This window comes from Theropithecus gelada, chromosome 5 (genome assembly GCF_003255815.1).
Source record: "Theropithecus gelada isolate Dixy chromosome 5, Tgel_1.0, whole genome shotgun sequence".
NCBI classification, from domain to species: Eukaryota; Metazoa; Chordata; class Mammalia; order Primates; family Cercopithecidae; genus Theropithecus; species Theropithecus gelada.
The window spans coordinates 84,756,374-84,771,134 of NC_037672.1; the positions used below are offsets into that span (position 1 = coordinate 84,756,374).

General features: G+C 46.1%; 1 protein-coding gene and 1 non-coding gene across 4 annotated transcripts in view; both read left to right on the plus strand.

Annotated features, from left to right (window-relative positions):
* The first annotated feature begins 9,350 nt into the window (after positions 1-9,350).
* IGFBP7 (insulin like growth factor binding protein 7) overlaps positions 9,351-14,761 on the plus strand; it is a 79,322-nt gene continuing 73,911 nt past the window's right edge. For 2 of the 3 annotated variants that reach the window (XM_025385206.1, XM_025385205.1), the window contains exon 1: positions 9,351-10,674. In XM_025385206.1, coding sequence (XP_025240991.1) covers positions 9,981-10,674 — 694 coding nt within the window. In that variant the 5' untranslated portion in view covers positions 9,351-9,980. The remainder of the gene's footprint in view (positions 10,675-14,761) is intronic. The other variant, XM_025385207.1, reaches the window with a different exon arrangement.
* On the plus strand, positions 14,452-14,554 carry LOC112625634. Its single transcript, XR_003119715.1, has one exon. It is a non-coding gene; the product is annotated as a small nucleolar RNA U13 (small nucleolar RNA).

Sequence of the window (14,761 nt, forward strand, 5' to 3'; positions counted from 1 at the left end):
ATTTTAACAAAATCATTGGTTAATAATCCTGTAAAAACATTCAGGAAAGCACAGGAAATAATTCATCATCATATTTATTGAGGGTTTATTATGTACCAAGCACTGCTCCATTCAATCTCCCCACAACCTCATGAGATGGGTAATACTATTACTCCGTGTTACAGATAAAACTGAGGCACAAGGAGATTAAGTAACTTACCCAAGCTCATATAGCTAATAAGTGCTAGAAACTGGAATAAGAGAAGAAAGGAATAAAAAACAAAGTCTGAAGAATGAATGGTAACTGAGATGTCTTAGGCAACAGAGAGCTAATCAGTGGAAGATGTGCAGAGAAATCATTCATGCATTCATTGACTCATGCACCTGTTGAGCTGAGTGCTGGAGATACAGCAATGGCAAATCAGTTTTTAAAGCTAGTCATTGTCCTTGAGATCTGGTGGTTAAATGCAGTGCAGTAAAGCTAAAATGGAGAATGCACTAAGTGAGGGGATTGAGAGACCTCTGTGAGACCTGAGGGTTAGAAAGACTCTTCCAGCAGAGACCGGTGTCTGCTCTGAGATGTGGAGGATGAGGAAGGATGCTCCAGGGGTCAGAGTAGATGGCCTTAGCCCTTTGGAAAGGGTTTTTGCTTCCCATGGGCACTGGATGCTTTTTAAATAGATCCCAAAAGAAGAGAACATGACTCTGACAGCCAAATTCCAAGTGAATCCAGTCATAGAGTTTATTTTTCCTCCTACCCTAAAAGCCCTCAGGGAAAAACGAAAGGGCTTGGCAAAGGCAGTGGGTGGCCAGATGGACTGGGAAAGGCCTGAAGCTAGGATGCGAGGGGCTCACTGGGAGGAATAAAGCTCTGTGGGACAAGCCGCTACAGCAGTGGGAAAGAGAGCTCAGCCTGGCATGTTGACATGTTTGTGGAGAATACAGCAGGGACAAGTGAAAGCAGTCCAAGACAGCAACCAAACCCAGAGCGGCTCAGAGAGAGGGAGCTGCACTTCCTGGGCAGACACTGAGCAGACGTCTACGCAGAGAGGAGTGCCGTCAGACAGGATTGTAGACTTGGCTGGAACTCAATAGCAAGACAACTCCCAGAAGGGAAGTGGGCAGAGGAGGCAAGACTGTAGTCCTAAAGAAAACAGAGGCTTGGGATGAGGTAAAGGCTCAGTCTTTCCAGGGAACTCCAGAAACAAGAAATCACATGTGAGACATCTAAAGAGGACAGCTTTTCTGGGAGACGGAAAGTCATTCAACTTGGCACATCAGGAGGTCAAAGACAGGGGTCAAGTGAGGCACACAGGGCAGGTTGGTAATGACTTTATGAAGAATCATAAGAAGTCTGGCATTCTTCTCATTAAACGGGGGGGTGGTAGGTCAATGATATTTATCTGAGTATAAACCCTTGATTGACCAGAGCTGCTGCAAGAGGCCCAGATTAAGAATTCTGTGTGTTCTAATTGGTTTGGTACATTTATACCTAGGAATGCTTTTTTATTTTTTTGAGACAGAATCTCACTCTGTCTCCCAGGCTGGAGTGCAATGGTGTCATCTCGGCTCGCCACAACCTCCACCTCCAGGGTTCAAGCGATTCTCCTGCCTCAGCCTCTCATGTAGCTGGGACTACAGGTGTATGCCACCACACCCGGCTAATTTTTGTATTTTTAGTAGAGACAGGGTTTCACCATGTTGGCAAAGCTGGTCTCAAACTCCTGACCTCAGGTGATCCACCTGCCTTGGCCTCCCAAAGTGCTGAGATTACAGGCGTGAGCCACCGCGCCCAGCCTTATGCCTGAGAATAGCTTCTATTCAGTCCCCAATTATCCTCTTCTTGCAAACACAACTGGTATAGAATTACATTAAGAATGTGACCCAGGCCGGGCGCGGTGGCTCAAGCCTGTAATCCCAGCACTTTGGGAGGCCGAGATGGGCGGATCACGAGGTCAGGAGATCGAGACCATCCTGGCTAACACGGTGAAACCCCGTCTCTACTAAGAAATACAAAAAATAGCCGGGCGAGGTGGCGGGCGCCTGTAGTCCCAGCTACTCGGGAGGCTGAGGCCGGAGAATGGCGTGAACCCGGGAGGCGGAGCTTGCAGTGAGCTGAGATCCGGCCACTGCACTCCAGCCTGGGCTACAGAGCGAGACTCCGTCTCAAAAAAAAAAAAAAGAATGTGACCCAAAAAGATTTAGCAAGATGAGTTCTGAGAGGCACATAAAGCTAGAAAGTGTTGCTTTCTTGCATTAAGCCAATTTTCCTAGACTTCTGGATGTCCATCTTTTCATTTCAATGACTAAAGAGATAGGAGGTTTTCCTACACAGGCATCATTGCCACCACATAGCCCCTCCTAAACCTCTCAAGGAAGATCCACCAGGATAACAGGACTTTCAGTTGGGTCTACTTCTGACCCTTTGAGGCCATGCAAGCCCCCACTACACTCCTCAGCTATGTACTAACCTGCCCCATTCCTTCCTGAAACCAGGAACCACACACAGAATGCTAGAGATTTTACTGCAGGCCAAAGACACTCATTCCTTCCTCTTGAAGTTATATCTTCTCTCCTGTCTCTTGAATATCTCATTCCCAAATCACTTGCCCTGCTGTAAGAAAGTCACAGGGAACCTGCCGTGCTACTGAAGACCTTGACATTCAAGCCGATCACCATCTCTACTGTGTCACATGGGCTTCCAGGCCGCAATTTTATGTAACATGAGGACAAATATTTAACCTTTGAACCTTAGGGAAGACCTAAAAATGCTACTTCTCAATAAGGCATGGGAATATACGCAACAAGAATCAAAAAGAAGAGGGACTTAAAGTTTTCCAGGATTTCCTCTATTGTGACACATCCACATTTCTCTTTTAAAGCAAGCATTATTAATAAGCAGTGATGTTATGAGAAGACACTACAGAGGGAAGTGGGTTAGCGTTAAGGAAGCTGGATCTGAAGCTTGACAGCTATAGACTTTGACAATATTGAAATGCACTTGTTATTCACCTAAGAGGCTGACATCAGCCAGGTAGCTGCACTGCAGAGGCAGATAAAGCAACATCTATGTCATTCATATGATCAGTGACTCTTTCTTAAAAAGGTGAATCTTCAGCATCAGTGAAAGGAATGTTGTTATTCTAACATCTTAGCAAGCTAAAACAAAATTTAAAAACTAGCATCCGTGAAATAAACATTGTTAACATCTTAACATCCCAGCTGATCATCTGTTCAAAAGGAAAGGAATCAATGCTTTCAGGATAAATATCCTCCTAAACATTCAAAAACATCCAAGAAACTCCTTCCTGGGCACAAAGTTTTATTCATAGTGAAGTCTGTGAAGGAACCACTGAAAATATTTTATTTCCCTGATTTGACTTTCTCCCAAGCTCCTTTCGATGATGAGGAGACATTTTTATTTTTTATTTGTCTACTTTGCCAAGGTGAATTATGAAATTGAGCCACTGGGAGATTAACATGGGGCACTGCATCATTTGCCACCAAATGATCATATCATTTCCCCCATAACAAAAGAAGGATGAAGCCTAATTATGGAATAACCCAAAGACATTTTTTTCTACTTGTTGTCACAAAAAGAAATGCTCTCTAATTTATTTTACAGGGAAATGTAACTGTAAAAGTCTGTGTTAATGCAAAGTTAACATGTTAAGATAATGAATTTTAAGACAGGAAATGAGGCTCTTATGGGTTTAAAAGCCTCTCTTGACATATGCAGTATAGTCAGGATCATAGTTTAAAATCTAAATTTTTTTACAACTGTGTACATTTGGAAGTTGGCTATTATTCCATTACCTCAAATCTTCCTGATGTGAAAGGCAGTTAAATAATAGAGCAGAACACAAGACTGACCACACAAAAAAATCTTCCTTGATGATTTCTGGGGGTTCTTCAGATATTTCTGTGCCCCCGATGACTTAGGATCAGGGCTAATGGATCCAGAGTCACCTGGCTTTAAATGACCTCTAGTGAGTCCTTCAAGTTCTGTGTCTCTAATATTGAATTTTACAGGCTATTAATGCCTTTTCAATTATATCATTAGCTATTTTCCTGTATGGCAGTACCTCTTTTAAGAGATGAGATGCAGAATACTGATAAGAAATCAGTTTCTGTCCTTTATTACACAGTGAGATGTTATCATTGAGGGACTTTACCTCAAGGGCTTACTCTCAGCCAAATGCCCTGCAATGTCTCCAATACAATGTGATATGATCGCTAGGGAGCCCCCACTCCTTCCTCTCCAGAACTGTCCGTAAAGGGCAGACTTGATTTGTAAAGAACGAGTCCAAAATCAAGCTCATCCTCTTCCCCCAACACAAACCTGCTGTGGCAGAGACTGGCACCTAGTCTCTCATGGGAGAAATGTTGGGGTTTCTCTTGACTTTCCTCCAGTCAGTTTCTTTACAAGACCTGTATATTCAACTTCTTTAAGATCTCTTGTCCATCTCTTCGCCTCTATTTTGGGTAACGATATGTCCCTATTGTCCAGGACAGTCTTAATTTATGCCCATTGTCCCAGCATAATCATGAACACTGCTCCCTTTCACTCACAAGAGTCCAAGTATAGACAACTGATACTGTCTCTACCTCAACTCCCATTGCCACAGCTGACTTCAGGCCCTTGCTAATTCCTACCCGGATAGTAGCAGTAGTTGGCAGTAGGAGCTGCCAACTGATTTTCCCTTTGGTCTACTTACTTTTAAAATTTTTTATTCGGCTGGGCACGGTGGCTCCCGCTTGTAATCCCAGCAGGGAGGCTGAGGTGGGTGGATCACCTGAGATCAGGAGTTCGAGACCAGCTTGGCCAACATGGTGAAATCCCATCTCTACTAAAAATACAAAAATTAGCCAGGCATGGTGGTGGGCACTTGTAATCCCAGCTACTCAGGGGGCTAAGGCAGGAGAATCGCTTGAACCCAGGAGGCAGAAGTTGCCGTGAGACGAGATCACACCACTGCAGTCCAGCCTGGGTGACAAGAGCGAAACTCCTTCTCAAAAAAAAAAAAAAGAAAGAAAGAAAAAAATTTTAATTGATTGCCAATTCTGTACCAGACACACTATTAGCATGAGGCCATGCTCCCCTGTGGGGACATGCAGTTTGCACACTGCACAGGGGCATCCAGCCCAGGGAGCAAGGAAGACTATAATTCAGTTCTCCACCTGCTGGGCCACACATCTTCATGTGGGCTGGGTCTGCCTCATCAGAGGAAGGGACGCCTTTTTCCTCACACAAAGCAACCACCTGCTTGCCAAGTCTTGAACCCTCAGTGCTGCATCTGCCCAGTGGAGGTGGGTTTTTTTAAATTCCCATAAAGGCACAGCATAGGCTGACAGTAGTAGCCCCTGCATTGTGGAAACTACATTCCTTCTTCAAGTCTGTCCCTATTATGATCCATTTCCCTCTGACTTCTGTAATGACCGTCCAACACCACAACCTGACCTTGCCTCTCCCCTGCACCCCTCAACAGCTCACAGTCATCTATAAGATGTAGTCCAAAGCTCTGGGCGTGGTGTGCAAAGCCCTTCATCATCTCTCTTCTGCCCTCTCTCCAGACTCATTTCTCCCATACTCACCTTGCTTCAGCTAAGCTGAACTTCGTGTGGTAGCTGGAATGTGCCAAAGTGGTTTCCACGGGCTTAGCCCCTTTTCATGCACTGTTTATCTGAGTTTGGGTGATCGGATACACCCTACCCCACCACCTGACAATCTCTGACTTATTAATGGTGATGATGATGAAGGAGAGACAGGAGAAAAAAATGAAATAATAAAGATGCTAGATAACTATTGTAACAGACTGTTGAATAGAACAACTCTTCCCTTGCCTAAAAATGGCACTAGGATCTACAACCCAAAACTATAGGTGCTATGTGTCCCCACATTCTAAAGCAGAGCCACCAAGAATTGGATCAGCACCAGGTGTGGTGGCTCGTGCCTATAATCCCAGCACTTTGGGGGGCCAAGGCAGGAGGATCACTTGACACCAGGCGTTGGAGACCACCCTGAGCAATATAATGAGACTCTGTCTCTACAAAAGCAAAGAAAAATTATTAATAGCCAGGTATGGTGGTGTGCACCTGTAATCTCAGTTATTTAGGAGGCTGAGGTGGGGGGATTGCTTGGGCCCGGGAATTTGAGGCTACAGTGAGCTATGATTATATCCCTGCACTCTAGCCTAGGTGATAGAGCAAGACCCTGTCTCAAAAAAAAAATATATATATATTGAACCAGAATGCTCCTCAATGCTACATGTCCCTACCACAAGCACCACAAGCCCCACACACCATTCCTCCAGGCCCCCACGCACACATACATATAAACAGGTTTGGGGTGACAGCCTACTGGAGACAGCAGAAGGTTTTTCCTCCCCTTAATCCCTACCCCCGAACTCCTAAGAAGACAAGGGAAATGGAGCCAAGAGATCTGTGATGTTTGCAAGAAAAAGAGACAACCATTCCATTGTCCAATTAGATGTCTCCTGAATAGGCAGGTTGGCGTCTGGCCCTGTGCTGACTGGACACAGAGGGACGTCGCAGGGGCAGGCTGCACAGCACCATGGGTTTCCCACAGATATCAAGAAGCTTGCCAGCCTGAGTAGTCTTAGAGATACTCCACCAAGAAGGGTGCCCACCAGGTACAAGGACCCATCGGCAAAGGGTTTGGGAGTGTCCTGTGGGCTGGGGGAATATTGAGCTGAAGTAGTGTAGAAGAGAGGGGGGCATATATCTCTTGCGTCATTACCCTTCAGCCAAAGATCACAGGAATGCACCTGTAGTTGAGTAAGTTGAGTGTATCACTCATTGTAGCAAGGAGGATAGACACCATATGGAACTATGGGGGTCTCAGTAAGGGGGTATTAGAAAGATTCTGTTACAGGATTTGGACTTTGGTTGAGTAATTTAGGGGAAGGTCTAAGGAAGCAGGAGATTGCTACGGATTGGCTGCTGTCAGAAAGCAGGAATGATTCTTTTTAAACATTTAAAAACAATTTTAATTGACAAAACATTGTGTATATTTACAGTGTACATGATGTTTTGATATATGCATGTATTGTGGAATGACTAGATTAAGCTAATTAGCATATCCTTTACCTGACATACTTATCATTTTTGAGGCAAGAACTTTTAAAATCTACTCTCTGTCAGGCATAACGGCTCACACCTGTAATCCCAGCACTCCGGGAGGCCAAGGCGGGCGGATCACGACAAAGTCAAGAGTTCGAGACCAACCTGACCAATATGGTGAAACCCAGTCTCTACTAAAAATATCAAAATTAGCTGGGCGTGGTGGCATGCGCCTGTAATCCTAGCTACTCAGGAGGCTGAGGCAGGAGAATCGCTTGAATCCGGGAGGTGGAGGTTGCAGTGAGCTGAGATCGCACCACTGCACTCCAGCCTGGGCAACAGAGCGAGATTCCATCTCAAAAAAAAAGAAAAGAAAATTCAACACCACTTCATGATAAAAACACTCAATAAGCAGAATAGAAAGGAATTTCCTCAACCTGGTAAGACTGTCTATGAAATGCCCACAGCTAACACCATGCTTAATGGTGAAAAATTAACAACTTTCCCTCTAAGTTGAGCACTGGGACAAGGGTGTCCACTCACCTCTTCTATTCAACATTATACTGGAGGTTCTAACCAGGGCAATTATGCAAGAAAAAGAAACGAAAGGCACCAATTAAACAGGAAGAAGTAAAAGTATCTCCATCTCCACATCCAGCCTCTCCACCTCCTTAAAACTGAAGCTGGACAGGTGACAATATCTGTTATTGGAAGGGTGGAGTTGTCAACTTGCTCTTTAAAGGCTCCATTCACCTGCCTTTTTTCTAACATCTCTTCTTGTTTTCAGGTCCTCCTTAACTGGTGCTGTCACAGAGCTCAGATTCCCCTTTCAGTGACCAGAAACTTGCTTGTTTTCTTTGCTTGCTGGGCAGTGAGGAGGTTCCTCAAAGGGACTCTGCTGCGGCACATGTTTGCATTCTCACTGTTGGCTCTGATGCAGGACTTTCACACACTGTGGGTGACAGCTCTTAGTGTACAGCTGCTGCCACTGCCCACCCGCATGCCCTACACACACACACACACACACACAAAGAGTCTGTAGAGCCTGAGGGCTTCTTCGGCCTGCAGAGATAAGCACATTTATTGGCTGTCTTCCCTTCCTGCTTGCTCACCTGCCTGCCCCAACCCTCAATCTGTGTGTCCTGATGTGACCTACTTGCACTGGAATCCTTGTCTCACAGTAAGCTTCTGGAGAATCCAGAACTATTACAGATCGTCATACTAGATCATGGAACCACCTTAGTGGCTCCTGACCAGTGAATTAAATGAAATCAGGGCCAGGGGTGTTGACTCACACCTGTAATCCCAACACTTTTGGAGGCCGAGGCAGGTGGATCACTTGAGGCCAGGAGTTCGAGACCAGCCTGGGCAACATGTTGAAACCCTGTCTCTAGTAAAAATACAAAAATTAGCTGGGCATAATGGTGCATGCCTGTAATCCCAGCTACTTGGAAGGTTGAGGCAGAAGGACTGTTTGAAGCCGGGAGGCAGAGGTTGCAGTGAGCCAAAATCTCACCACTGCACTCCAGACTAGGCGACACAGAGAGACTTCATCAAAAAAAAAAAAAACAAAACAAAACAAAGAAAGAAGACAGAGAAGAAAGAAAGCAAGAAAAGAAGAGAAAGAAAGAAATTAAATACAACAGGAAATAGAGTGCACTCTGCATTTGTTTCCTTTTCAGGAAAACAAATGGGTCATGTAAACTGCATCTCTTAGGATGGAACAAAGACAAAAATATTTGGGAAAACTCTGCTCTAAAGATTTTTCATTGTTTTTTAAACAACTGTCAGGTCAACATATGACCTTTGAGGGAAAAAAAAATGCTCCACTTGTCTATAATACACTAAGGAGAGGCCAAAAAGCAGTGCTAGGTTTTTCTGGATTGGAGGACGTTTCTCCACTCCCCACCCCCCGATTTTGTGGTCACTTAATTTTCAAAAAGTTTGCAATAATTATCCTTGTAAGAGTCTGTTGAGAATGAGTTCTTTACATTGCTGATGGGATTATGAACTGAACTGCTGGCTTTCAGTCAGCAACCCTGTAAATCCCTGGATTTATGCTAAGAAAAAAGAACACAAAAGAACCACAATGTGACATGCAGAATATTGCACGCTGCAGTGTTACACATTCAGTTAAAAAGTGAAAGCAACTTCCATGTCTGCATTGGAGAGGCCAATGTTCCTGGGAAGAGAGGCTTTCAAGTTGAGTTTGCAGAGCACTTCGCAGAAAGACTGAGTGTCCATCGTTTATATCAAAAACCTCCTGGAATGCTGGTGAAGACTGGGGGCGCTTTAGGTACCTCCTTGGCAGTTCCAACGAGGAAGGAGCTGGGGACCCCTGCTCCTCTCAGCTGCGCTCTGTTCTCCCCAGAGGCTTGCTGGAGGGCGAGCAGTTCAGCAAGAACTCAAAACAAGGGCACAGCTCTCACGGATTCCAGTACTCACTGAAAACGGCTCAGCACAAAAAAACACAGTTTTGTTGAATGCCACTGGGAGGCGAAGCGGGGAGGGAGGTGCAGGCAGTTAGGAGGTTCCACAAAGGGAAGTGGTTGGCAACGATTTGTCCTTTTAGTGCCTGACACCCAAGACCACAGCGGGCCTGTGGCCAACGGGGACAAAAAAAATCCACAGGTGGGGGTTTTTAACAGCTTGTTCTTAAGAGAGCTTCCCAAACCACAGCGTAATGAGCACTCAGGTGTCTCAGGCCCACGGAGAGTTTAATAGATGAAACCCTGGATCGTCTCGAAGCCGTGGTTGTTAAGAAGTTTAAATATATTGACCGGAAACGGGGAGAAACCAGAGAGTGGAGGAGCCGCTCGCACTGCGGGGCGATCCCTGAGGGCTCGGGGCAGAGGACTGGGGACCAAGCAGGAGCTGGCGGGGTGAGCTCTGCGAAGCGGCCGTGAGACCGAGCGCCCATGGGCCGGTCACGCCGGGTGACCGCTCACCCCCCAACTCCAGCAGGAGAGCGCGCGCAGGCCCCGCGGGCCCGGGAGGGCGGCACGGGCGGGGCCCCAGCGCTCTCACCGCCCGGGGGTGTGGTTCCCGCTGCTGGGCCGGGCGGGGCGGCGGGTTTAAGGCGCGGGCCAGCCCGACCCGGCTCACTTGCGCCTTTGCAGCTGCCACCGCACCACGCCATGGAGCGGCCGTCGCTACATGCCCTGCTCCTCGGCGCCGCCGGGCTGCTGCTCCTGCTCCTGCCCCTCTCCTCTTCCTCCTCTTCGGACACCTGCGGCCCCTGCGAGCCGGCCGCCTGCCCGCCCCTGCCCCCGCTGGGCTGCCTGCTGGGCGAGACCCGCGACGCGTGCGGCTGCTGCCCGATGTGCGCTCGCGGCGAGGGCGAGCCGTGCGGGGGCGGCGGCGCCGGCAGGGGGTACTGCGCGCCGGGCATGGAGTGCGTGAAGAGCCGCAAGAGGCGGAAGGGTAAAGCCGGGGCAGCAGCCGGCGGCCCGGGGGTAAGCGGCGTGTGCGTGTGCAAGAGCCGCTACCCGGTGTGCGGCAGCGATGGCACCACCTACCCAAGCGGCTGCCAGCTGCGCGCCGCCAGCCAGAGGGCCGAGAGCCGCGGGGAGAAGGCCATCACCCAGGTCAGCAAGGGCACCTGCGAGCAAGGTGGGCACGAGCGCTTCCCTCTCCAACCCTGACCCTCTCGGCCCAGCGAAGGGCACATCCGACGGGGCGTCCGCGGCGGCCTCGCCCGGCGCTATTCACCTCGATTCCCCCGCGGGCATCCGAGGAGCCAGATGGGAGGGAAAGAGGTGGCAGCTGCGGAATGCCAGGAGGGGTGGGCGACGCCCCCCCCCCTTCTCCTTTTTGGTGGTTTTGAGAGTTTGGTGCGTGGGTCAAGAAAGTGAGAACTCACAGGGCTGGGTGTATATGTAGAAAAGATTTTCCGAGACCTCAGACTTCCCCATCCCCAAAGCGCGCCCAACTCGTGCTAACATCTGTCCATTTCTTGTCATTTTCTTTCTTGGCTTGGGGATGTAGAGAGAGGTGAAGTCAAGAGATGGGGGAAAGCAGTTTGACAATGAAATATAAAGTAAGGACTTCCAGACAGATTTTTTTTTTTTTTAAAGACAGGATCTTGCTCTGTCGCCCAGGGTAGAGTGCAGTGGCATGATCTCGGCCCACTGCAACCTCCGTCTCCTGGACTCAAGCGATCCTCCTGCCTCAGCCTCCCAAGTAGCTGGGACTACAAGCCTGTGCCACCACGCCTGGTTAATTTTTGTATTTTTTTGTAGAGATGGAGTTTCACTATGTTGCCAAGGCTGGTCTCGAACTCCTGAGCTCAAGTAATCCTGGCCTGCTGGGATTACAGGCATAAACCACCGTGCTCAGCCCTGATTTCTTAGTATTGAAGAAAATAGTCCACTTTCTAAAAATTAAAGGTTCTCAGACAGTAATCTAGCTAATTATTTGTGGGCAAAAATAAAATACAAACTCTTTGAAGAATGTTTTTGTGATGCACTTTGTTGTCAACCTTCTGATCATTTTGTTTTCCCTTCCTGTTTCTTTGATTTGTATTGTTTTGCATAATTTGTCCCCAGGATGCACTGTTCAGAAATGTCTTTGAGATTGTTTAATTGTTTATTTTATTCCAAGCAAGTCCAAGCTTGCTGTAAATGAAATAAGAAAATAGGCCGGGTGTGGTGACTGATGCCTGTAATCCCAGCACTTTGGGAGGCCAAGGTGGGCAGATCATGAGGTCAGGAGTTCGAGACCAGCCTGACCAACATGGCGAAACCCCATCTCTACTAAAAAACAAACATATAAAAATTAGCCAGTCCTGGCTAACACGGTGAAACCCCGTCTCCCTACTAAAAAAACAAAAAACAAAAAACAAAAAACTAGCCGGGCAAGGTGGCAGGCGCCTGTAGTCCCAGCTGCTGGGGAGGCTGAGGCAGGAGAATGGCGTAAACCCGGGAGGCGGAGCTTGCAGTGAGCTGAGATCCGGCCACTGCACTCCAGCCTGGGCACAGAGCCAGACTCTGTCTCAAAAAAAAAAAAAAAAAAAAAAAATTAGCCAGGTGTGGTGGTGCACACCTGTAATCCCAGCTACTCAGGAGGCTGAGGCAGGAGAATGCTTGAATCTGGGAGGCGGAGGTTGCAGTGAGCCGAGATCATACCACAGTACTCCAGCCTGGGCAACAGAGAGAGACTCCATCTCAAAAATAAAAAAAGAAAGAAAGAAGAAAATAAAGTCTGGACTTGTAAACACACACACACACACACACAAACACACACACACACAGAAATTTTAACTCTAATGCCTGAAATAACATTTTCCATTGGCAGTATTTTCAAGGGAAAGTCAGACATTCAATGTTGGCAGCTCCTGATCTTAGCCAAGGTAGAAAAGGGAGAGGAGGCAGTTCTGAGATTACAGAAGCTATTGCTTCTTTAACACAGTTCAGACTTTCTCCAGAATTTCCAAATTCTTTCTTTAGAGCTTTTCCCCGAAGTCCACAAACTAATAGATTGTATGTCATCAATTTCCGAGTTCACTATTGAAAGCCTTAAATTGTGTAACTCACTATTAAATATTTATAGTATCATCACCTTAAACTTAGAAAATTGCAATCCAAAATAATCTGCATATGTTTCCAATAGAAACAGTTATGTGTTACTTTGGATCTCACTTGTCAGTCACATAATGAAAAGATAAATGTGCATTATTTAAGAATTTATTCCAAATATTGAGATTTTCCTATAAACATTACAGTGGGGAACTTTATAGTTTTTTCAAAATGACAGATACTTGCTTTATCAGAGCAGAAGGTTAGCTTGGTGATTGTTCAAGTGTTGTCAATTTCTAGTTTATACTTAATATTCCTTTTTATCATCTGCTACTTGCATCTCCAAACACTCACACAGTCTGATTATAAAATATTGAGACCGTCATATAGAACCAGTTTCATAACCTCATTACCACGTCCACCCAGCTCAGTGCGTCTCCAGACTGCAAACCCTTTGAGGGTTCCGGCGCGGCTTTTCTTTATATTTGGGGAAATGTTCGAGAAAACAGCATCTAAAACTGGAAACCTTGACTTAAATTAGCCATTTCTTCTCATCCTAAATTGAGAGAGATGAGGTCTAAATGGCAGAGACAATTTGTAGGAGAATGCCAAAGACAGCAGAAGAGAATGGGAAGCCTTTCCCAGAGCAGAACCTTTCCACTGCAGAGACAATAGAGGGATCCCTATCACGTCCCCTAAATATTTCTTCTGACACCTGAATGGGTTTTGACAATCATAGAAGCAAACTGGACAGAGTGCCATTTACTTCTGTGCCATTTCATACTGGGGCTTTGCACAGAATAGGAAATGCATTGTCTAGGTTCCTCTAGACCTCTAGGTTCCTTTCTATTCTCAGAAGAAACTTGAGTTATGCTTGAGTATAACTTGAGTGGGAGCCAGGTAGGGGCAGCATTGTGGGATTCAGCCACAATGGTGTGATTCAATCTGCCTTCTGGTCTTTTGGTTCCATTTAACATGCATTTACTGAGCAGCTAACTTGAGTCAGCACTGTACTAGGTGCTATATACCAGGGATGTACAAAACAGATTTGATGTTGCTGATAAAGTATCTGTACAAGTTACAAACTCACCTCCCAGAGCACTTGCCCTGGAGCCCTGGAGCTTGCCCCAGTCTTCCTCCTTTTGTAAGATCACCACTTACCCACTTGGGAAGAGATCTTGGTCTGCTTGTTTTCCATACCTCTCTGGTAGAAGGCAAAGCGATCTGCTTGAAAATATGTCTGAAAGATAATCACCAAATAATTTCGAATCTTGGAACTGTCATTATGAATTTACTGCCATTAGATTGTATTGGGGTCCCTGAAGTCATAGGTAACCAGATGGGGGAATTTGAAGATTCCATTTAATTAAAAGAAGTTGATACAAAGAAGCTAAGTATATAATAAAATTTCATAGTTGGAAGAGAACATGATGCTTCTCTATTCCAATTACTGGTTATACCTGTTGTTCATAGTCTTTTAAATCTGAGCTCTTTGGCAATCCCATTTCAGCCGCTTTGGTCTCGTTAGGTACCATCCTTTCTCCCTCAGAATTAATTTTCACTCCTGTAATCAGAATGTCACTCTTAAGGGTCTCCCTTCTTAGTACCTTTAGGACCAAGTTCAAACTACCTAGCAGGATATAAGAGGCCCTTCATGATATAACTCCATTCTATTATTTTGACCTCTTCTCTCTAACCTCTTGTATGCACTAGCCACAGTAAATATCTGCTATTCACACTTCAGCACATATGTCTCTATGCTTGCATGCCTCTGTAGATGCTGTGCCTTCTGCCTGCAACACCTCCCACCTCCACACAGACCACAATCGCACCCTCCTTCACTTCCTTTCCATCCTTTGAACTCTTACCTATGATCCTTTTGTAGTTCATAAGCATGATGATTGAGTGTTCATACACATGTGTGAGGTATGTCACCCCCAAACCTTTTATGACATTGGCACATTACCTGTCTGACACGAAGGAAAAAAAATTTTGAAAAATGAGCTCTTACCTAGCCTTCAAGGATCAGCTCTGTCACTTTCTCTGTGAAGTATTCTGACTTTCCCCCACCCCAAAATGATGTATCTGTTCTTCTAGGACTATGCATCCAGCCATGGTTTCAACTAATATTTATTCCACGTGTACTGTGTGTCATATATAAGAGGCAGTATAGCAGAGAAGTT